The following is a 25,274-nucleotide window of genomic DNA, read 5'->3' as shown; positions in this document are numbered from 1 at the left end:
GCTAATTTCTATAAAGGCTTAGCAGACTAATTTACTCATTTTTTCTTTCTTTGCTCAGTGCCTCCAAGGCTGATTGACTTTTGGAATTCAGGGTAATGCAGGTTATGGGTTAGAGCAGAAAATGAAAAAAAAACAAGGTCTGTGGAAAGAGAAACAAAGTTAACTGGTCAGATTATCCTGGAGCTGGTTCATAGCTGGACCCGGTTCATAGCTGGACCCATTGCCCTTTGTATCCACCCATGTATAATTTTTCCAAATGAAGATGACTGAATGAACCTCTGCACCTGACAGATATCTGGTGAGGTGAAATGGATTCTGTTCAACAAGCAGACGTCAGGCAGTGTATTTCAAGGCCCTCCCTGATTACCTTGATGTCTCTTGATAGCCATCAAGGCTTTTTTAAAACTTTATAAAAACTTCTGAAAGGCAGAGACATTTAAGAGTATTCAAAAAAATACAGGGGATTAAAAAAATTGTTCTGGTAATTAAATGTAAAAATATAATTAAATGCAAATTAAAACATCAATAATTAGAAACATCCAAATAAAGTAAATAAAGCATTTACCTTTTTCAAAAGACATTGAAATGAAGAGTCTCTGTAAACCCAACAGGCCTCCGTGCTATAAAGCTGAGAACTGGATGCAGAGTGCAACCAGTCCCTTTCTCTGCACCTGACTGCTCCACTGTTGGGTGTAATGTAAAATATGCCAACATCTAATCCTTAGCACACCTTCACCTTCTGCTTTTCATTTTACACTTGGGAAGTCTGATGTGCTGAGGTGTGAACAGTTGACAGCTGGTGATTCCTTCTGAAACTGTTGGCTGTAAGTCAGCATAACTTGTGCCAGTGTTTCAGATCTATGATCTTCAATTGACCTTCATGTATATGGGGGTCAGGCTGGGGGTCAGGCAGAAAAGTGGAACTGAGATAGGTAAGTGATGATCTTGTCAAATGGGGAGTAAGCTCAAGGGACTGTGTGTCCTATTCCTCCTCCTACTTCTGCTCTAAGCAGTTCAGTAGTGCCCTGAATGTAACCACAAGGACATTCATGTGATAAGAGAGAACTGATGCATTGTTTTAACCCTTGCTTATTTCACTAATTTTTGCATCAAATAATAAAAAAAATCACACTGTCATTTTAAATTGCTACACAGGAAGTCCCCGGGTTACGAACGGGTTCTGTTTTTGAGACTGTTTGTAACCCGATTCTGTGTGTAACTCGGAACAGTGTCCGTGCATGCGCACTTGGCCCGGGGACCACGAAGGTCGGTTTGTAAGTACGGATATTTGTAAGTCGGGCGTTCGTAAGTCAGGGACTTCCTGTACTTAGATATCTGTTCAATGCAGGATTGAATGCATTATTGTATTCTTTTTGATCTCACGAAGCTCACATTCTCAGTGTTTGAAATTAGATCATCCCCATCTTCACTTTCCTTTCTATTGCATACAAGGCATGAATTTTGTCAGATTCACATAGATGACTGTCTAATGATAGCATTCTAGTTATATCTGCAAAATGCATTAAAAGGCCAGCAACTCATTACAAATGTAGCACTGCAGCGGTTGATACACAGAGGTTCTGATGTGAAAAACAAAGACATGAAAAGAGGTATAGTCAGCATTCCATTCTCCAGCAGGGGAGAAACCATGTTACTAATTATGTAGTGATACCATGAATATGAAACTCTGCAGGTGAGAAATCTGTCCATTGTAGCAAGTGATATCGCCCGAACTGCACTGCAAGAATAGGGTACATATTAGAATTAAGTCTATGTTCATGGAATCCAATCTACACGTATGATCATTTGTACAAGAACATTGTTCATCTAAATTAATCTAGTTGCTTTATTTAAGGTTTTCTTAATTAAAAGATCTGAACTACATACATGTCACAGATAGAGCAGTGATGAGAACGATCAGGCTTAATCAGTTGGCACCGGTCACAGTATCGGATGGCTAATGAAAAGAAGAACGCAAAGATTAGTATTGCTCTCCTGCAATTTAATGCTAAGATGAAGAACTTTCAAAATCAAAAATTTCTTGGAAAAGTTCTTCCTTTTTAAACCATTAGTATATAACAGGATTTAGATACTTATCAACAGTCTATAAATCCAGAAATAAAGCATTTCAACAAGTCTAAAGGGTGGTCAATGTTATAGAATCTAACAACATACAAGGCCAATAAACTGGTAGTTAATAAGATAATGTAAGAACTGACTTTAAGCTGAAATCAGTATTGTCATTTCCACCTGAAGTACACCATTAAAAATCTCTTCCTGTTTAACATTTAGTAAATTCTTTCTTTCCAGTTATAATTCTTTGTTCTCACTTCTAATTCAATTAATAATTTTCCCAAAAGGAGTCTACTTTTGCTACTGATTCATTGCATTTATGTTAGTTTTTCAAATAGTTGACACATTATAAATGTCACACAGCACACTATCACAGCTAAATACATTGTGTGTGATATTAGATCCTCATACCTCCGGATGCAGTCCTGGTGTACACTGGTAACCTTTTAGCTGCATCCAATAGAATTTGCTTTTGCACCTCAGGATTTTCTTCTCGTTCATATCTTTCTCTGTCAGCTCTGGCCAATTGAAACTACAAGCACATGAAAAATGTAACAAATTTAATCCATTAACAAGACTGTGCAAGAATGTCTTATTAAAAAGTTAATTTTCTGGTGGAGCAAGAAGAATAAAGGTGATGTCAAATTATTATATGATAGGAAGCCAGAAGGAAATACTAGCAATGATAATATCAGGGTTTACTATCAGGGCCACTCTCTCAAAACTCACAAGAAGATAGACAAAAGAATTTAATACCCTAGTGAAAAAAATTACAACCTCACCATCCATGGTTTTAATACAGTATATCCTTTTCGCATTAATTATTGCCATTTTTAAGAGTAAAGAGTTGTGGCACTTTAGTACTGTCTTGCTCAACAGCTAGCAATACCACAATACTGAATTGAACACTGCATTCAAACCTGGCTGAAAGCATTAAGATGCTAAGCAGAATTTTAACTGTCAGGAGGCTTTCCTTTCAAAATGGTACATTGGCTACGCTCTACTAAAAAACAGGCTACCTTCCTAGCTCTGAAGGCACAAGTGCAAGTAGAACATCCAACTTTGAGATGACTCTTTAAACCAAAGCCCTGCTGCTTAGTAAAGTGGATGCAAAGGATCCAATGGCACCACTTTGTAGAAGAGTGGAAGAATTATTTTCATTGCCAATATTCATCCATCATTCGACGTTATTCACAATTATTTGGCCATTATCACATTGCTGTTTTTTGTGTGCGTTTCTCATATGACAATTTACTACTGATTTTCTAAGATACAATAGAGATAAAACTTGAACATCATTTCAGTAAGTGTAAAGGATCTTGGGACATCCTGAAGGGGAAGCGAAGACCTATAGAAATGGAAGTTAGTGAAAAGAAAATGATGATGGTGAAAGTGGAACAGAATAAAATTCAAGAACCTTAGTGTTATACACATCCTTCAAAAGTCTACAAAACTCTACAACATTATGATACCAAGTGACTAAGTTTTATTAAAATTTTAACTGTGGTGCAGCAGTTCTATCAGATCAAGCCTTATTTTTGAAGATATTTTTCATTGTTTATAAATTTATCCACTAATTTTGTTAGATTTCTCCCATTTACTGAAAGCAACTAACTCAAACAGACTATAGCCAAGAAGGTGCATTCTTGCTTAAGCTGCTCGAAACAAACTGCACAAAGGAAGCTCAATTCACCTTCTGATGAAAAACACGATGATGCTGGAGGAACTCAGCATGCCAGGCAGCATTTGTGGAGAAAAGCAGGTGGTCAACATTTCAGCTCAAGATCCTTCTTCAGGACTGAAGATAGGAAAAGGGGAAGTCCAATATATAGGAGGGAAAAGAGGGGAGGCGGGGTGGGCATAAGATAGTGATAGGTAGATGCAGGTAAGAGATAGTGATAGGCAGGTGTGGGGGAGGAGGGGAGAGCAGATCTACCAGCGGATGGGTAAAAGTAAGGAGAAAAAAAGGGGGGTAGAAAAAAGAGAGATAGGCTGGGAAAGGGAAGAAAAGAAGAGGCATGGTTGGGGGTTGGGGGATTACTTAAAGTGGGAGAATTCAATGTTCATGCCATTAAGCTGCAAGGTTCCAAGACGGAAAATGAGGTGCTGTTCCTTCAGTCTGCACTTAGAATTCTCCTGGCAGTGGAGGAGGCCGAGGACTGACATATCTGATAGTGTGGGAGGGGGAGTTGAAGTGACTGGCAACGGGAAGATGCAGGTCACAGTTACAGACGGAGTGCAGGTAGGTGTTCTGCGAAACGGTCATCTAGCCTGCATTTGGTCTCACCAATGTAGAGGAGGCCACACTCGGAGCACCGAATGCAGTAGATGATATTAAGGGAGGTGCAGGTGAATCTCTGTCTCACCTGAAAGGACTGTTTGTGTCCCTGGATGGAAGTGGTGTAGGGGCAGGTGTTGCACCTATAGCTGGGGCAGTGGAAAGTTCCCGGGGTGGGAGTGGGATGAACTGGGGGGGGGGGGGGGGGGGGGGGGGGGGGGGGGGGGGGGGGGGGGGGGGGGGGGGGGGGGGGGGGGGGGGGGGGGGGGGGGGGGGTGGGGGGGGGGAGGGGGGGGGGGGGGGGAGGGGGGGGAGTGGAAGAAGCAGATTGAACTAGGGAGTCGCAGAGGGAGCAGTCCCTGCGAAAGGCAGAAAGGGGTGGAGAGGGGAAGATATGCTTGGTGATGGGGTCCTGTTGGAGATGGTGGGAAAATGATGTGTTGGATACGTAGGCTGGTGGGATGAAATGTGAGGACAAGGGGGACCCTATCCCTGTTGGGTCTGGGAGGGGTGGGGGTGAGAGCAGAGGTGTGGGAAATGGCAGAGATGCACGTGTGAACTCTCTCGACCACAGTAGGGGGGAAGCCACGGTTAGAAAAGAAGTTGGACATCTCGGATGTCCTGGAGTGGAAAGCCTTGTCATGGGAGCAGATGCAGCAGAGGTGGAGAAATTGAGAAAAAGGGATCGTGTCCTTGCAAGAGACAGGGTGGGAGGAGCTGTAGTCGAGGTGGCTGTGGGCATCAGTGGGTTTGTAGAAGATGTTGATGGATAAGGAATCTCCTGAGATGGAGATGGAAAGATCGAGGAAGGAGAGAGAGGTGTTAGAGATAGTCCAAGTAAATTGGAGAGCAGGGTGAAAATTTGTGGCGAAATTTATGAAACTGTCGAGTTCCGCAAGGGTGGAAGAGGTGGCACCAATGCAATCATTGATATAGCGGAGAAAGCGTTGAGGAATGGGGCCAGAGTAGGCTTGGAACAGAGACTGTTCAACGTAGCCAACAAAGAGGCAGGCAGAGCTAGGGCACATCCGAGTGCTCATAGCTACGCCCTTGGTCTGTAGAACATAAGAGGAATCAAAAGTGAAGTTGTTTAGGGTGAGGACAAGTTCAGCCAGGCAGAGAGTGTTAGTAGAAGGGGACTGTTCCTGTTTCTGGTCAAGAAAGAAGCGGAGGGCGGTGAGGCCATCATGATGGGGAATGGAGGTAAATAGGGACTGGACGTCCATGGTGAAGATGAGGTTGTGCGTGGCTGAAGAAGGGTCCTGAACCGAAACATTGACTGCCTTCTGTTCTCCATGGATGCTGCCTGGCCTGCTGAGTTCCTCCAGCATCATCATGTTTTTCATCTATATTCCAGCATCTGCAGTCCTGTTTCTCAATTCACCCTCTATCTCAATGGTCTTTACGCTTCCTTCAGTAATGCTACTAGAATCAGCATCCAACAGCACTGGAGGGAATGTAACAGACACCTTACAATTCTCTACTCTGTTACAGAGTTCCTGGGGTATCAAGATCTTATGTAGAGCCAGCGTAATCCAGTCACCTTTACATAAACCATGATGAAGTTAAACATGATTTATCTTTATTTTTTTTTACACAAGATCAATCACTGCTCACTTAAGTCAAATTGAATTACCTTTCGGGAAGGCTGTGCTGGTTCTGTAAAAATAGCTTTGCAATAGGTCCACACAAACAGCACAAAAAATAAATGAAATATCACAAGATATGCAGCTGTAATACAACAAAAAAAAATGATCAGATAAAGCCAAGATGGTTACATTTTTAAAACAGATAAATAATAACATTTGCATTTTGAAAAACAAGTGCAGCTAAATTTACTGACAAATATGTTTCTATTTGCAAGGTTTAGACATTCAACTTTGTCTTCCAAACAGACGACATGCAATAGTAATGCTGATGGCAATCTTATCAATGAGTAGACAACTGCTAAATGGTAAAAACATAGATCAGTGGCTAAAAACATGGATCAGTGGAGAATGATGCAGAAGACTTCAGGGTGGCACAGTGGTGCAAGTGGTCTCCTGGCATCAGAGACCTGGGTTGAATCCTGACCTCAGGTGCGGTCTGTGCGGAGTTTGCATATTCTCTGTGTAACCGCATAGGTTTCCCTCAGGTGCTCTGGTTTCTCTTACATCCCAAAGGTGTGTGGATTGGTAAGTTAATTGGCCACTGTAAATTGCCCATAATCTACCAGGAGTTGATAAGAATGTGGGGCAATAAAAAATAAGATTAACATAGGAATAGTGTAAACATGTGGTTGATTGTTGGCATGGACTCACTGGGCCGAGAAACCCATTTCTGTGCTGTGCGCCTCTGTGACTCCATAACTTCTTAGAATAGTTTGAATCAAAACACTAAAAATTGAAAATTTTTTTTTTGGTAAAAGGTTAATTACATCAAATATCATCAGGGAGTGACCACGCCTTCAATTAAGAGAGTCAGTTTTGTCTCAGATTATGTCTCAGCAATACTTAAAGATATCATTCACTGCTCTTCCCGTAATCGCAAGAAAACGCAGAGAGTTGTGGACACAGCTCAGCATATCACGTAAACCAGCAAACCCTCCATGGACTCTTGTCTATACTTCTTGCTGCCTTGGTAAAGCAGTCAGCATAATTAAAGACCCCATTCACCCTGGACATTGTCTCTTCTCCCCTCTCCCATTGGCCAGAAGATACAAAAGCCTGAAGGCACGTACCACCAGGCTCAAGGACAGCTTCTATCCCGCTGTTATGAGACTACTGAATGGTTCCCTAGTATGATAAAATGGACTCGACCTCACAATCTAACATGTTATGAGCTTGCACCTTATTGTCTACCTGTACTGCACTTTCTCTGTAGCTGTACCACTTTATTCTGCATTCTGTTGTTGTTTTACTATGTACTACCTCAATGCACTATGTAATGAATTGATCTGTATGAACGGTTTGCAAGACAAGCTCTTCACTGTACCTTGGTACATGTGACAATAATAAACCAATTCCAATTCTGCTAGCACATCATGTCCTCCATTTCAAGCAATGAGTGATGTGATGATGGCCAGAGGCGAATGCTGAGTACAGAGCAGAAGCTGAGTGATCCAAAGCCTTTCACAAAATAGGATGGCTTCAAAAGTTGAATGTTTTTTGCCATCCCAAAATGTTCGTTGGCTGTGCCCTAACAACAGCCTTTGTTCTAAGCTAGCTCCCATGCAGCTATCTTGATCGGTTCCCTATTAAAATTGTTAAATTCTCACCAATTTGCACTGCTGAGACAATTTTTATGGCAAAACTATAAATTATCATGAAATCTTTAATTTAGAACCCGAACAGCAAATAGTTGAGACTTCTTAGCAGCAGCTAGATAATGAAAACACAGTGTGCTACCAGACTGTTGCACTGCCCAAGTAAACTTCAAATAAAAGAACTGCTTAATATGGACTATTTCTTTGATATTCATTCAATACTCCTTAACAGAAACTATTCTACATGCTGAAAAAACATGTAATATGGTTTTCTGTTCTTAAAAGATACATAATCCACCTTGCAATACTCACAAATTCAGTAGGAGGGTCCTATTTTAAATCTTTGATTTCAAATCAAAGAAAATCATTTATATAGCTTCATTATATTATTAAAAAGCTCCAAAGCAATTAAGACAAAATGAACTATTTTGAAGTATACCGATGTGGACAAAATATTTTTGGCATCTGGGTATGGCCAGCAAGGCTGCACATTTATTTTTAATCAGGTTTGCTGACAATCTTTTGCCAAGGAAACTTTCACAAGTGTTGAAACAACACAAAGCGATGACGGATTTTGTTTCTTCACATAGCTCACTATTTCAGGACATTTCAATGGAACCTTGCATTTATGGAGCAATAAGGATAGTGGTGAAATAAAACAGCCAAAATTATTTTGCAATGTTTCTATTTAGGTAATAAAAACGCTGCCTTTAAATAATCTAATGTCAATATGCTTTAAAGATATTGAATTATATTTGGAGTGGAAATCAAACATTAATGGCTGCCTCGCTGAAAATTTTGGAAGAGAGAGGACAAAATGAATCTCAATTGCTACACTTAGCTAAGCTGCCAGAGTTTGGGCCAGCTAAGTACACTCCAATCCACTAGCAACGATATTCCACTTGGCAGACCATAAGGAGATTAGGGGCAGACAAAATACAATCACTTTGCCTTAAATGAAGTCACTGACAGAATATCTAATACAAGATTTTTAACACATATATATTTCAGGTAACTTTCTAATTAATTTCTAGTTGCAGTCTATACAGGATAAACCACTAGTGCAAGTGTGGATATCAGAAAAATGGGACTAGAAGGATTTTTCTTTCAGAAGACCATAAGACATAGGAGCAGAATTAGGCCATTTGGCCCTTCGAGTCTTCTCCGCCATTCAGTCATGGCTGATTTATTTTTCCCCCTCACCCAGTTCTCCTGCCTTATCCCCATAACCTTTGACACCCTTATTAATCAAGTACCTATCAACCTCCGCTTTAGATATACCCAATGACTTGGCATCCACAGCCAACTGTGGCAATGAATTCCACAGATTCACCACCCTCTCACAAAAGGAATTCCTCCTCATCTCTGTTCTAAAGGGACGTCCTTCTATTCTGAGGCTGTGCCCTCTGGTCCTCGACTCTCCCACCACTGGAAACATCCTCTCCATGTCCATTCTATCCAGGCCTTTCAATATTCAGTAGGTTTCAATGAGATTCCCCCCTTCACCCTTCTAAACTCCAGTGAGTACAGGCCGAGAGCCATCAAATGCTCCTGATACGTTAACCCTTTCATTCCTGGGATTATTATTGTAAACCTCCTCTGGACCCTCTCCAATGCCAGCACATCCTTCTTTAGATATGGGGCCCAAAACTGCTCACAATACTCCAAATGTGGTCTGACCAATGCCTTATAAAACCTCAGCATTATATCTTTGCTTTTATATTCTAATCCTCTCAAAATGAATGCTAACATTGTATTTGCCTTCCTTACTATCAACTCAACTTGCAAGTTAACCTTTAAGGAATTCTGCACTAGGACTCCCAAGTCCCTTTGCATCTACCATTTCTGAATTCGCTCTCTGTTTGAAAATAGTCTACGCCTTTATTCCTTCTACCAAAGTGTATAACCGTACAATCCCCTACGCCGTATTCCATCTGCCACTTCTCCCAACCTGCCCAAGTCCTTCTGATAACTCCCTGCTTCCTTAACACTACCTGCCCCTCCACCTATCTTTGTATCATCTGCAAACTTGGCCACAAAGCCATCAATTCCGTCATCCAGATCATTAATATATAACGTGAAAAGTAGCGGACCCAACACTGACTCCTGTGGAACACCACTAGTCACCGGCAGCCAACCAGAAAAGGCTCCCTTTATTCCCACTCTTTGCCTTCTGTCAGTCAGCCAATCTTCTATCCATGCTAGTACCTTTCCTGTAATACCACGGGCTCCTATCTTGTTTAGCAGCCTCATGTGCGGCACCTTGTCAAAGGTCTTCTGAAAATCCAAGTAAACAGCATCCACTGACTTTCCCTGGTCTATCCTACCTGTTACTTCCTCAAAGAATTCCAACAGATTTGTCAGGCAAGATCTCCCTTAAGGACACCATGCTGACTTCGGCCTATTTTATCATGTGCTTCCGAGTACCCCAAAACCTTATCCTTAATAATGGACTCTAACATCTTAACAACCACTGAAGTCAGGCTAACTGGCCTATAATTTCCTGTCTTTTGCCTCCCTCCTTTCTTCAGGAATGGTTCTGGAGAACTGGAAAATCGCAAATATCACTCCACTCCTCAGTCCTCCAGAACCATTCCTGAATCTAGTGATTCTTGAAATATCCCTACTAATGCCTCCACAATCTCTTCAGCTACATCTTTCAGAATCCTGGGGTGTAGTCCATCTGGTCCAGGCGACTTATCTACCTTCAGACCTTTCAGTTTCCCAAGCACCTTCTCCTTAGTAATAGCGACTATACTCACTTCTGCCCCAACTCTCTTGAATTTCTAGCATGTTGCTGGTGTCTTCCACAGTGAAGAGTGACACAAAATACTCATTCAGTTTTCCTGCCATTTCTTTGTTCCCCATTACTACCTCTCCAGCATCATTTTCCAGTGGTCCGATGTCCACTCTTGCCTCTCTTTCACTCTTTATGTATCTGACAAAACTTTTGGTATCCTCTTTTATATTATTGGCTAGCTTACCTTCATATTTCATTTTTTCTCCCCTTATTGCTTTTTTAGTTTCCTTCTGTGGTTTTTAAAAGCTTCCCAATCCTCTAGCTTCCCACTAATTTTTGTAATATTGTATGCCCTCTCCTTTGCTTTTATGCTGTCTTTAACTTCCCTTGTCAGCCACGGTTGCCTCATCCTCCCTTTAGAATGCTTCTTCTTCTTTGGGATAAACTGATCCTGTGTCTTCCGAATTACTCCCTGAAACTCCTGCCATTGCTGCTCTACCATCATCCCTGCTTGGGTCCCCCTCCAATCAACTTTGGCCAGCCCCTCTCTCATGCCTCGGTAGTTACGTTTACTCAACTGTAATACCAATACATCTGATTTTAGCTTCTCCCTCTCAAACTGCAGGTGAATATTTTCTTTATTATGATCACTGTCTCCTAAGATTTCCTCTACCTTCAGCTCCCTAATCAAATCTGGCTCATTACACAACACCAAATCCAGAATTCCCTCGTGGGCTCGACTATAAACTGCTCTAAAAAGCCATCTCATTGGCATTCTATAAATCTCTTCTCTTGGGATCCAGTACCAACCTGATTTTCCCAATTTACCTCCTGCATATTGAAATCCCCCATGACCACTGTAACATTGACCTTTTTGCCTGCCTTTTCTATCTCCTGTTGTAATTTGTATCCCACATCTTGGCTACTATTCGAAGGCCTGTATACAACTCCCAACAGGGTCTTTTTACCCTTGCAGTTTCTTAACTCCATCCGCAATGATTCTACATCTTCTGATCCTATGTCACTTCTTGCTAAGGATTTGATTTCATGTTTTACCAAAAGAGACACCCCACCCCCTCTGCCCACCTGCCTGTCTTTTCAATAGGATGTGCATCCTTGGCTGTTTAGCTCCTGGTTTTGATCTTTCAACCACGACTATGTGATGCCCACAATGTCATACTTGCCAATTTCTAACTGCGCTATAAGTTCATCTACCTAATTTCATATGCTGCGTGCATTCAAATATAACACCTTCAGTCCTGTATTCACTACCCTTCTTCTCGAATTTGTCTCCACGTTGCCTGAAGTTACATTCTTATCCCTTTCTAATCTTTCTGCCTTATTCTTTATTCTGGAGACTTCAGTAATTTCTCCTGCACTCTCCTTCCCTTTTACTTTATCCATACTTTTCCAATCTGTTAAACGCACCCCCCTACTATTTAGTTGAAAGCCCTAGTTATGCGATTATCCACAGCCCTAGTTATGCGATTTGCCAGGACCCTGGTCCCAGCATGGTTCAGATAGAACCCGTCCCATCAGAACAGCTCCCTCCTTCCCCAATACTGGTGCCAATGTCCCACAAATTCAAAGCCACTTCTCCCACACCAATCTTTGAGCCACGGATTTAACGCTCTGATCTTCCTGACCCTGTGCCAATTTGCTCATGGCTTGGGTAGCATTCCAAAGATTATTACCTTTATTGGTTCTGCTTTTTAATTTAGTCCCCAGTTGCTCAAATTCCATCAGCAGAACCTCTTTCCTGGTTCTACATACATCGTTGGTACCCAAATTGACCACGACAACTGAATCTTTCCCCTCCCATTCCAAATTCCTCTGCAGGTCAGATGCGATGTCCTGAACCCAGGCACCAGGCAGGCACCACAGCCTTCAGGACTCTCAATCCTTGTGACAGAGAATTGTATCTATTCCCCTGACTATACTATACCCAATTACAACTACATTTCTCCTCTCTCCCCCTCTTGAATGGCTCCCTGAACTATGGTGCCACGATTAGGCTGCTCATCCTTCCTACAGCCCCCATTCTCATCTGCACAGGGAGCAAGCATCTCAGACCTGTTGGACAAGCTCAAGGGCTGAGGATCCTCCAGCACTACCTCTTGGATCTCCCTACCTGCCTCTCTTGCAGTCACACCCTCTTATGCCTGACCACAGACCAAATTTGAAGTAGTTAATCTAACGGCTGTGACTGCCTCCTGAAACATAGCGTCCAGGTAACACTCCCCCTCCCTGATGCGTCAAAGTGTTTGAAGTGCACGTTCCAGGTTATCAACTTTGAGCCAGAGTTCCTCAAGCAACCAACACTTGAAGCACAATGGGATCCACCAACTCCCACATCACCTGATCTTACATCCCTACTTTATTTAATTGGCTTTCACTTTCATTTGTAGGTTTCATGTTCAAGTGCATCACAAATTAATGGGAAGGAGACATCTGTCCTCTATTAGCTATCAAGTTTTGTTAAAAGAATAGGAACATTGTAAACTCACTAGACATGGGCCATTTGGAAGTTGAAGCACAGTTTTGGAGCAGAGATTTCCCCTGCAGTTAGCTATGCTATTCCCGAACTGACTGTGCTTAACATAGGCACTGGAGGCTTATATGAAAAATATGAAACATTTATTTCATTCCTTGCCTCAAAGAACATGAAAATAATAACCAAGGGAGAGTTAAAATAAAATAATACTACCTTTTCCAAGATTATCCTCAGCAGGAATTTATGCCAATTAGAAAGAGGGATTCCATGAGAAAGAGGCATAATCTGTGATTAACAGAGGTCAAGGATAATGTTAAATTGAAAAGTAGGGCATACAAAGTGGCAAGGGCTGGTGGTAGGCCAGTGGACTGGGAAGCTTGCAGAATTCAGCAGCAAAAGACTTAATTCATGAGAAAAATTGATTTTGAGAGAAAACTTGCAGGCAATATCAAAAATCAAACAGTAATGGTCTCTGCAGATGCATAAAAAGGAAGGCGGCAACTAAGGTAAATGCGGGACCTCTAGAGAATTAAGCTGGTGAATTAATAACAGGAAATAAGGAAGGTTTCATGTTAAATCAATTTTTTGCATCAGTCTTCACGGTGAAGGATTCTGCAAATATCCCTAACAGACAGGGTAATTTCAAATAAAGGGAGGAATTTGTAAAAAGCCGAATCACAAGGGAAGTTGTATTGGAGAAACTAATGGGGCTACAGATAGATAATTCACCAAGATCCAATGGCTTGCAGGCAAGAATTCTATAGGAAGTAGCTACAGAGATAGCGGACCCATTGGTTGAATTTTTCAAAACTCACTGAATTCCAGGAGGGTACCAGTAAAACAGCCAATGTGACTCCTTAGTTCAACAAGGTCAGAAGACAGAAGGTGGGGAACTGAAGGCCAGTTAATTGTTGGCAAGGTGCTAGAGTCAATAATGAAAGAAGGAATAATTCATCATTTAGGAAAGCTGAATATAATCGAACCTCATCAATATGGTTTTATGAAGCGCAAATCACGTTTGACAAATTTGGTTGAATTCTTTGAGGATTAAGAGCAAGAGCTGATAGAGAGGAACCTGTAGACGTTGTGTGTTTAGATTCCCAAAAGCCAACTAACAAAGTGCTACATAAAAAGCTGGTGCATACATTAAGAGACCAAAGTATTGGAAGAAGTGTGTTAGTATGGATTTAACATTGGCTGTCACACAGAAAACAAAGAGTTAGAATATACAGGTTCTTTTCAGGCTGGAAGGATGTAACTAGTGGAGTATCCCAGGGATCAGTTCTTGGCTCTCAATTGTTTACTACTTACAGTAATGACCTGGAGGATGGAATGAAATATAATATTTCCGAGTTTGCTGATGATACTAAAATCAGCAGAAGGGCATGCTGTGATGAGGACAGTGTGATTCTGCAGGGGATACTGATAGATTGAGTGACTGGGCAAAAACTTGTCAAATGGAGTTTAACATGGGGAAGTGTGAGGTCATGCACCTTGGTAAGAGGAATCAAAAGATGGATTATTGTCTAAATGGAAATAGACTGCAAATGATAAAATTTACAGGCATCTAGGTATTCTATTGCATGAATATCAAAAAGTTAGCAGGCAGGTCCAACTAGTAGTCGAGGCAGCAAACTGCATTTTGGCCTTTCTTGCAAAACGGTTGGACTTTAAGAATTGGGAAGATTTGTTATAGTTGTACAGGGTGTTGATGAGGCCAGATCTGAAATACTGTGCATTGTTTTGGTTCCCTCACCTGAAAAAGGATACAGTGCAAAGAAGATTTAGCAGGTTAATTCTTGGGATGAGAGGATCATCCTCTCAAGAGAGGTTGGACAATTTGGGTCTGTATTGCTTGGAGTTTACAAGAATTAGGGGTGACCTTATTCAACATACAAGATCCCAAGGGTGGGGTGGGGGTGTGGCTTGACAGAATAGGTGTTGAGATTTCTGGAATTCTCTGCCTGTGAGAGTGCTGGAGACCAGATCATTGGATATATTTAAGGTGGAAATAGATAAATACTTTAAAGATCAAGGAATTGAGGGCTATGGGGAACTGGTACAGAAGAAAAGTTGAGGCCAGCATAGATCAGCCATGATCATACTGAACAGTGGGGCAGGCTCCTATTTTTATGTGTTCTGAAGTTATGCCTTTATTCAATTACATTATTTTTTAAAATCAAGATACTGAAGGGCAAAAATGATGGTGGAACCCAAGAGAAAGAGAACAGATTAAAAGGAATAATCAAGGAATGGCAATGGATAAGATTAGCAACAAATTTCAAAAATTTGAATAATGTATGAAGGAATATAAAAAGGTATGGGAATTAAGAAGGTCTAGCTATAACAAATATAGAAAATGCTGGGAACACTCAGCAGATCAGACAGTTATTGCTTCACATCAGAGACTCCTCGTCAGAACTGAGACTTTCTAGCATTTTTTGTTTTTATTTCAGACTTCTGGCATCTGTGTTTTTCCTGATTTTCAAGTTCCAGATTTCAGGGTTTGAGAAAGTATGTTGGTTGCAGAGGGAAATACAGATTTTTTCCAACATTGAGAAGATGCACGGAATATAACATGATTGAAAACCTAGAAGGCAAAGTGGCATTGGTCACAATTGCAAATGTATTGATAAAGGCGAGAAAGTGGAGCAATATGCTTGAAGACGAAAGAGCAGTTCACACTCTCTATTAATGATTTGGATTAAATACAATATATCCAAGTTTGCTGATGAAAAAAAGTTGGGTAGGATTGTGAGCTATGAGAAGGATGCAAAGAGGCTTCAGGAGGATTTAGACAGGTGAAGTGAATGGGCAAGGAAATGGGATCTGAAACATAATGTGAGGTCATTAACTTTGTGGGAAAGAAATGGGAACGTGAAGTACTTTATTTTATCTCGAGAGTTTTAAAGGTATTCAGAGGAACCTGGGTATCCCTGCACACTTATCAATGAAAATTAACATGCAGGTTTAGCAAGCAAATAGGAAGGCAAATAGTATATTGGTCTTATTGCAGAATGATTTGAATCCAAGAGAGGTCTTGCACCAATTATACAAGGCCCTGGTGAGACTGAATCTGGAAGATGGTGGACAGGTTTGGTCTCCCCAACTAAGGAAGGATGTACTTGCGATTGAGTGTAGTGAAGGTTGACCAGACTGATTCCTGGGATGGTGAGTTTGTCATATGATGAAAGATTCAGCTGAAGAGAGGTGCTTTTATTAAAATTATTATTGAGCTTGACAAGGTTGATATGAGGATGTCTCCAGAATCTGGGGTGTCCAGAACCAGAGATCACACTCTTAAAAAAAGGGGGCAGAAGTTAATAGTTCCTCTCTACATTGATGTTACCTGACCTGCTGAGATTTTTTAAAAATCATTTTATGTTTTTATTTTTGGTTTCAAACATCCAAAGTATTTTGCTTCTGTGTTTTACTTCAGTAAAATCTTGCCAAGCGAGAGACTTTTTATTTCAACTATTGCAACCCCAGCTTATTTCTGACCAAAATAAAAAATAAAAATTTCTCTGACATTCCGCCCCCCACCAATTCAAATCATACTCTATTAAATTTGAAGAGGCAACCTATATAATTTATGTTTAGGCCACCCACAGATAAAAAAAATTGTTTTATGCTTGTAGCAAAATAAAATCCAGACACTATATTTTACTGACTGCAAAGGAGCACAGCATCTGTCAGCTTCTCTCATGATTCATCTGCTGTCATCAGCGACAACCAAGATACCAGTTGCAGTATCTGACATGTCAGCAGGAAGCACATGGCAGCATGCCACCTGGTCGGACAAAGCTAACACTGCGCTTGCACAGTGTCCCCTTTTTTTTTGAGTTTGCCCATTTCAAAAATATATTAGCAGATATAATTAATGCATACATCCATTTGGAAGATGTTTCAGTACCTTTAAATAGCAAACAATCAAATTCTTTCTCTACTCAAAATAGTGTTTTCTAGGGACTAATCTCTGTCCCATTATTCAGGCTTTAAATTGTTTTCTGTGCCAATGTGTTCATACTAGCATCATCAATAGCAATCTTCTGGCAATTAACTAGATAATTATTACAAGATGCACTCAAGTTAATTAGTTTTTCATCAATACTGGTCTTCCCTCCTCACACACCGTCACGGAACATTCACTTAACAAACTTCACAACCAGGTCTGTAAAAACAGTAACTGTATTTTGATTGGGTTAATGGGAAGAAGTCTATGAAATAAACAAGCTATTTCAAAATAGAAAAAAAACATGAACACCTGCATCCGGCAACATTGGCCATTGGATGAACAACTCATTAGTTTTGGCTTGTATGTTTCAGTTCACCAAAACAAGCTGCTTTTACTCTCGATTTGTTTATGACTTCGTGGAACTGTTATTGCCCATGAAAGTTAAGGGTTTAACTATATTCCTGCTTTATTAATTCTTGCACAATGAAGCCTTCTTTAGGATTCTTCATTAGCAGGGGCTGACCAGTAAGACATCAGGCTGGCATGCCTAACATTTGCATGTTTACAAAGGGAGACTGAACATACAACCATCTCTTACTCAGCAAATAAAAAACATGCAAGTTTTTTTGCAAATGAACTGGTCTCCTATTAATCACCATTTAGCAAAGTGTCAAAAGAACTGTGATCTGAATGTTATCCCCAAACTCTGGCCCATGATTCAAGTTTTCTTTCCATTTTGGTCACCAACATGATCAATCGCTGTGTCCACCTCTTGAGCCATACAATGTTTGAATCTCTCCAATCATCTGGAACATTCTCTATCAGTGCCACCGCAAAAACTTTCATTTGTATCTTCACCGCTTTCAAGACACAATTTCCCTGGCCTACTCAGCTGAAAAAAAACACACCAGGCCATAAGAAATAGTAGGCCATTTAGCCCCTCATGTCTGATCTGCTGTGCAATAAAATCTAAATCAGTGCCACTTTCCTGCATTAACCCCATACAGGATACCTAAATATATAAAAACTATCAAAGTCTTTGTTGAATACATTCAGTGCCTGTGCCCCCACCACCCTCAAAAGGAGTGGATTATCAAGACTAACTACCCATTGGTGAAGAAAGTTTTTTTCACTTGTGTCCCAGATGGTTACTTCTTTATTTTGAGACTGTGAACTCTGGTTCTAGACATCCTAGGCAGAGCAAACAACAATTCAACATCTCCCCTGTTAAGCCCTTTAAGAATTTTGAACATTTCAAGGAGATTAACCTCATTCTTCTAAACTCAGGAGAGTACAGGTCCACTCTCCTTAATCTCTCCTCACATGACAGATCTGCCATCCCAGGTCTTCAAATCCTTCCATGGCCTTGGTCCATTCTACTTCTGTAACATTCAACATGTTTACATCTCAGCAAGCATCATGCATCCTTCCAACATTGATTTGCAATACATTCCCCCAGTTCCTCCATCTGATCCCCTGCCAATGGTGGAGCCTTTCGTCACCACTCCAATGGATTCACTAACATTCCATAAAATCTCTTTTGCCTTACTGCTTTTCTTTCCATCTTTAAAATCCTCATATCTGACACTTTTGGTCACCTTCCTAACTTCATTTCTACTTTCTACTCAAGTTCTTTCCCTTGTTGTGTGGAAAGAATCACATGTATACATGTTGGCACACGTTGGCATACATTTTTACTCGGTATTCTGATAAAGCAAAGCAAAAAGGGAAAATAAATAATCTTTCAATATTTAGAGATTTTTCTTATATGACACTGCCTTCCTATGACCACTTCTCTATCAAACATAACTGGATCTTTTGGGGACTAGATGTTTAGTCTTTGCTCTGGAACCCAAGTCTGAATTTAGCTTTAAGTATTGCTTGGTCATTTATCTGCAAGAATCCTCCATGAAATGAGTTTGTGCCTCACCTTGGTACCCTGTATTCCTTTAATTTGCCACTAATTGACATTACCACTCAGAAAAGCTAAAAGGCTGATATAAGAGATGGTAACATCAAGAGGAAAAGCAGGAAATGTTTCTTCTGAACACTGGGTTAAAACAAACTGCAGAGTGGAGTCCAGCAAACTTCAGAATGCCCTGAGTGCAGTGGGCTATATTGGATCAGGTAGATTGAAGCTGGGTGCTTGAGATGGAAAAATAGTTAACTCTCCTAAAATAACACCCCTCCTCTGATGAGCTCCCCAAAAATGAATTAGGTTAGTTGGTTAAAGGAGAACTAGCTTGGTCTGGAGGTTTCTAACTTGCAGCTTTTATTTTTGGAGCATACTGAAATTTATTTGCTTATCACAAAAGCAGGTGAAATCGCCCAATTTGTCAAAAAAAAGGATGTGAAAAATTTAAAATGTCAAGTTTAAAATTTAATGTATTTCAGTCTTTTAAAAGTTTTCAAATAAAATGAGAATAACATTACATTGATGAAATAATTAAATTAACCCATATTAGTTAACAGGGCCCAAAGTCAAATGCTTCTGTACTGAAAGGAAGTCCAGTGTGAATATTTGAAATGTGATGATTAATCATACAGCTTATTTATTAAAATCTGAGTACTTATGTTATGTTTCCCTCGGAGAAATTAAGTAAGGAGGGCAAATTCAGAATGTTGATATTATAAATGATAGACAAGTGGGCACAGCACAAAGAGTCAAATGGTCTCCTTCTGTGGTTTGTGTTTCTATGATTATGGTGCAGTGAATGTGAATAATCAGACATAAAGCAATTGCCCAGCATATTTTGGAAAGGGGGGGTGTCAGGGGCGGATTGGGAAGGGGAGGGAATAATGGTAGTGAGCAGGAGAGAATGCATTAACAAATCAAAGACAAAAAGCTGACTCGCCTAAAAGGTGAAGTTATGCATTTCTGATATGATTTTCCACGCAAAGCAACAAATTTTTCACTCTTGGTTTACGAATCCCTCAAATAAATATTGTACTTCTGTGCTTTGATGTAAGATATTGAATTTACATTGAATTTTGTAGGGAGTGTGTTTAAATTTTACAACCCGAAATATCAGTAAATTATAGTAAATTATAGACAGCTGGCTGATAGGTGTTAACAATGTTTTAAGGTCTTGCCGTTTGCCAATATAACCAAATTATATTGACCTATTGAAAATTAAGAAACATACTGGCTGTTCACTAGAGAAGCAAGTTCCTTAAAAGATTATAAAGATCCAAAACAAAGTCTTACCTTTTTCCAAACCATTTTGGACGGTAACTGTGTACAGAAAGAAAAATGAACAAGTTTTTAAATAAGGAAACATTCAAAACACACATCAGGTACATCAAAAGTACCTGTCATTCACAGTACAAAAGACATCATCTTTGGTTTGCAAGCTAGAGACCTCAAAATGATTTTTGCTGTATCAGAAATCTATTACATGAAAATCACTTGGTAGCATGAGCTACCTACTTTATTACTACACCCATGCCCCTTAAAACAGATCCTCAATTTCTTCTTAAAATGTTATGAATAACTCCACTTCAGGAGTTCTTTGTGGTAATATATTACACATACTAATAAATTTTCTGCAAAGAAAAAAGCAGATACAACTTTAAGTAGCAGTAAAATGAACAATTAGTAGAAGGTACAAAAATCTGTGGAATTTATTTTAGGACATGGCACGATAATAAATCAGGCAGCCAATTTTTTAATTGACTCCAGGACATTCAACCTCTATTAGAATTCAGCCGAAAATCATGTCACCAGTCAGACCTGATTAGCAGCATGCATTGTTATGGTCTAATGGTCTACAAAAATAGGCAGAAAATATCAAATGCAAATTTGATGTTACTCAGTTCTGTGAAGACGATGAGAGACTTATTTCAGCAAAGGAAGCAGCCTTACTGGAAATGACTGCTTGTTTCCTTTTCTGCTGCATGCATGAGAAGTTGCTGGTCAAATTTACTTAATACTGAGAAACAATTACCACAAATATGAATGCCTGGATTAGAACATAGAACAACCTTTCCCTCAATGTCAACAAAACAAAAGAGCCGGTCATTGACTTCAGGAAAGGGGGCAGTGTACATGCACCTGTCTACATCAACAGTGCTGAGGTTGAGAGGGTTGAGAGCTTCAAGTTCCTGGGAGTGAACATCACCAATAGCCTGTCCTGGTCAAATCACATAGATGACACGGCCAAGGAAGCTCACCAACACCTCTACTTCCTCAGGAGGCTAAAGAAATTCGATACGTCCCCTTTGACACTCACCAACTTTTATCGATGCACCATAGAAAACATCCCACCTCTGGCAGTGCATTCTAGGCCCCCACCACACACTGTGCAAAAAAAAACTTGCTCTGCACATCTCCTTCAAACTTATCCCATCTCACCTTAAATGCATGCCCTCTAGTATTAGACATTTCGACCCTGAGAAAAAGATACTAGCTGGCTACTCTATCTATGCCTCTCATAATCTAATAAACTTCCACCAGGTTCCTTTCAGCCTCCGCCGCTCCAGAGAAAACAAACCAAGTTAGTGTAACCTCTCCTCATAGCACATGCCTTGGAATCCAGGCAGCATCCTGGTAAACCTCTTCTGCACCCTCTCCAAAGCCTCCATATCCTTCCTATAATGGGGGACCAGAACTGGTTGCAATACTCCAGATGCGGCCTAACTAGAGTTTTATAAAGCTGCAACATAACTTCATGACTCTTGAACTCATTGCCTTGACTAATAAAGGCAACCATGCCATATGCCTTCTTTGCCACCCTATCAGCCTGTGCAGCCACTTTCAGGGAGCTATGGTCTTGGACCCCAAAATCCTCTGTACATCAAGACTGTTAAGGATATTGTCATTAACAGTGTACTGTCCCTTTATATTTGATTTCCCAAAGTGCAATACCTCACATTTGGCTGGATTAAACTCATCTGCCATCTCTCTGCCCATACCTGCAACTGATCAATATCCTGCTGTATCCTTTGGCAATCTTCTACGCTATCCACAACACCACCAATCTTTGAATCATTAGAGTGAACTTACTAACCCACCCATCCACGTTGTCATCCAGGTCAGTTATATACATCACAAAAAGCAGAGGTCCCAGTCACGGACCTCCTGCCAAAATAAGTCCTATCGACCACTACCCTCTGTCTTCTATGGGCAAGCCAATTATGAATCCAAACAGCCAAGTTACCATGGATCCCATGCATCTTAGTCTTCTGGATGAGCCTCCCATGAGGAACCTTGTCAAACGCCTTGCTAAAATCCATGTAGACATCATCCACCGCTCTACGTTCATCGATCACCTTTGTCACCTCCTCAAAAAACTCAATCAAATTAATAAGACATGACTTGCCCTGCAGAAAGCCATGCTGACTGTCTCTAATTAGGCCATGGTTTTCCAAATGCTTGTAAATCCTATCCCTAAGAATCCTCTGCAATAGCTTCCCTACCATTGAGGTGAGACTCACCAGTCTATAGTTTCCAGGATTATCCCTATTTCCTTTCTTGAATAACAGAACAACATTAGCTACTCGCCAGTCCTCTGGGACCTCGACTGTGGGGAGACAGGACACGAAGATCTTGGTCAAGGATGCAGCAGTCTCATCTCTTGCCTCTCTGAATAACCTGGGGTATATCCCATCAGGCCCTGGGGACTTATCCACCTTTATGTTCTTTAAGAGACCAAACATTACCTCTTTCTTTATCTCAAAATGCCCTAGCATATTAGCACGCTCCACACTGATCTCATTATCCTCCACGTCCTCCTCCTCGGTAAATACTGATACAAAGTACTCACTTAGGACCTTGCCCACATCCTGTCTCCAAGCACATGTTCCCTCCTTTATCCTTGAATGGTCCTACCCCCTCCCAAGATGTATGTATAGAATGCCTTTGGATTCTCTTTAATCCTACTTTCCAAAGACTTTACATGCCCCTCCTAGCTTTCCTAACTCCCCTTGAGTTCTTTTCTGGCTTCTTTATAATCCTCAAGGGCTCCATTTGATTTTAGCTTCCTAAACCTTGCATAAGCTTCCTTTATCTTCTTGACCAAATTCACCACCTCTCTCGACATCCAAGGTTCCCTCACCTTGCCAGACTTGTCCTTCCTTTTTACTGGAACATACCTGTCCTGTACTCTGTGTAGTTGGTCTTTAAACACCCTCCACATGTCAGATGTGGACTTGCCCAAAAATAGCTGTTCCCAATTCACAAGATCACAAGACAAGGGAGCAGAAGGCGGCCATTCAGCCCATCGAGTCTGCTCCAAGGAAAGGGAAAAAAGAAATGAGAAATGGGGAATGGTGGAAAGAAAAAAAACTATTCTAATCCCAATTTCCGGCCTTATCCCCATATCCCTTGATATCCTGACTATTTAGATATCTATCTATCTCCTCCTTGAACGCCCCCACTGATCTGGCCTCCACTGCTGCATGTGGCAAGGAGTTCCACAAATTCACCACCCTCTGGCTAAAGAAATTTTTCCTCATCTCTGTTTTGAAACTGTACCCTCTAATTCTAAGATTGTGCCCTCTGGTCCTGGACTCACCCACCAAGGGAAACAGCCTAGCCACATCTACTCTGTCCTTTCCTATTAATATTTTAAATGTTGCTATGAGGTCCCCTCTCATTCTTCTGTACTCCAGTGAGTTCAGTCCAAGAACCGACAAACACTCCTCATACGTAAGCCCTTTCATTCCTGGAATCATCCTCGTAAATCTCCTCTGAACCCTCTCCAACGTCAGCACATCCTTCCTAAGATGTGGGGCTCAAAACTGCGCACAATATTCCAAATGAGGCCTTACTAGTGCCCCGTAGAGCCTCATCAACACTTCCTTACTTTTATACACTATACCTCTCGAAATGAATGCCAATATAGCATTCGCTTTCTTTACCACCGATCCGACCTGGTGGTTAACCTTTAAGGTATCCTGCACGAGTACCCCCAAGTCCCTTTGCACTTCCGTACTTTGGATTTTCTCTCCTCCTAGATAATAATTTGCCCGCTTATTTCTGCTTCCAAAGTGTACAACTGCACATTTCTCTACATTGAATCTCATCTGCCATTTCCTTGCCCATTCTCCTAAACTGTCTAGGTCCCTCTGCAACCTTCCTATCTCTTCAATACTCCCTACTCCTCCCTCTTCAATACTCCCTACTCCTCCACCTATCTTGGTGTCATCCGCAAACTTAGCCACGAAACCATTTATTCCATTATCCAAATCATTAATGTACAAGGTAAAAAGGAGCGGTCCCAACACCGACCCCTGCGGCACACCACTAGTAACCGGTAACCAACCAGAACGAGATCCTTTTATTTCCACTCTTTGCTTCCTGCCAACCAGCCAATGCTCCACCCATTCTGTTATCCTACCCGTAATTCCATGACCTCTCTTGTGAGGCACCTTATCAAAGGCCTTTTGAAAGTCTAAATACATAACATCTACCGCCTCTCCCTTATCCACTCTACCTGTGAAAAAAACTCCAATAGGTTGGTCAGGCAGGATCTTCCCTTCACAAAACCATGTTGGCTAGGACCTATCTTGCCTTGCGCCTCTAGGTATTCCGTAAACCCATCCTTGAGGATAGATTCCAATAATTTTCCCACCACTGACATCAGACTAATAGGTCTGTAATTTCCTTTATGCTGCCTCCCACCTTTCTTATACAACGGAACTACATTTGCGACCCTCCAGTCCTCCGGAACCACGCCGGAATCTATCGATTTCTGGAAAATTATCTCCAATGCCTCCGCTATCTCTAAAGCCACCTCCTTCAGAACCCAGGGATGCACCTCATCCGGTCCGGGAGACTTATCAGTCTTTAGCCCATTTAGTTTTCCTAGCACCTTCTCCCTAGTAATCTTAACTGAACTCAGTTCCATTTCGTGAGACTCCTGACTAACCGGCACATTGCTGATGTCCTCCACGGTGAAGACCGATGCAAAATATTCATTCAATTCCTCTGCCATCTCTCTATCGTCCATTATAATAGCTCCTGCACCGTTATCAATTGGTCCTGTATCAACCCGTGTCTCTCTTTTACTCCTTATGTATTTAAAAAAAACTCTTAGTATCCTTTCGAATGTTATCCGCCAACTTCCTTTCATAATTCATCTTTTCTTTCCTAATGACCTTCTTAGTTTCTCTCTGCAGGTTTTTAAAAGCTTCCCAGTCTTCTGTTTACCCACTAATTTTTGCTTCTTGTACGCCGCCCCTTTTGCTTTTATTTTAGCCTTCACCTCTCTCGTTATCCACATTTGTGCCTTTTTTCCATTCAAAACCATTTTTCTTGGCATATATCTATCCTGCATTTTCCTTATTTCCTGTAGAAATTCCTTCCATTTCTCCTCTGCCGTCCCTCCAGCTAGCTTACTCTTCCAATCAATTTGGGCCAACTCCTCTCTCATACCATTGTCATTTCCTTTGTTCCACTGAAATATTGATACGCCAGTTATCAGCTTCTCCTCCTCAAACTTGAAACTGAACTCAATCATATTGTGATCACTGGTTCCCAGTGGTTCC

At 41.0% G+C, this 25,274-nt stretch overlaps 1 protein-coding gene across 1 annotated transcript in view; it reads right to left on the bottom strand.

Annotated features, from left to right (window-relative positions):
• zdhhc15b (zinc finger DHHC-type palmitoyltransferase 15b) overlaps positions 1-25,274 on the bottom strand; it is a 54,410-nt gene that overhangs the window by 16,188 nt on the left and 12,948 nt on the right. Inside the window, exons 2-5 of the mRNA XM_052021856.1 lie at positions 19,993-20,019; positions 5,988-6,082; positions 2,485-2,605; positions 1,888-1,957 (exon numbers count right to left, since the gene is read on the bottom strand). Of these exons, the coding sequence (XP_051877816.1) occupies positions 1,888-1,957; positions 2,485-2,605; positions 5,988-6,082; positions 19,993-20,019 (313 nt within the window). The remainder of the gene's footprint in view (positions 1-1,887; positions 1,958-2,484; positions 2,606-5,987; positions 6,083-19,992; positions 20,020-25,274) is intronic.

This window comes from Pristis pectinata, chromosome 8, assembly GCF_009764475.1.
Source record: "Pristis pectinata isolate sPriPec2 chromosome 8, sPriPec2.1.pri, whole genome shotgun sequence".
Taxonomy (NCBI): Eukaryota; Metazoa; Chordata; class Chondrichthyes; order Rhinopristiformes; family Pristidae; genus Pristis; species Pristis pectinata.
The sequence above is the reverse complement of the archived record's forward strand: the minus strand, read 5'-3'. Positions and strand labels throughout refer to the sequence as shown.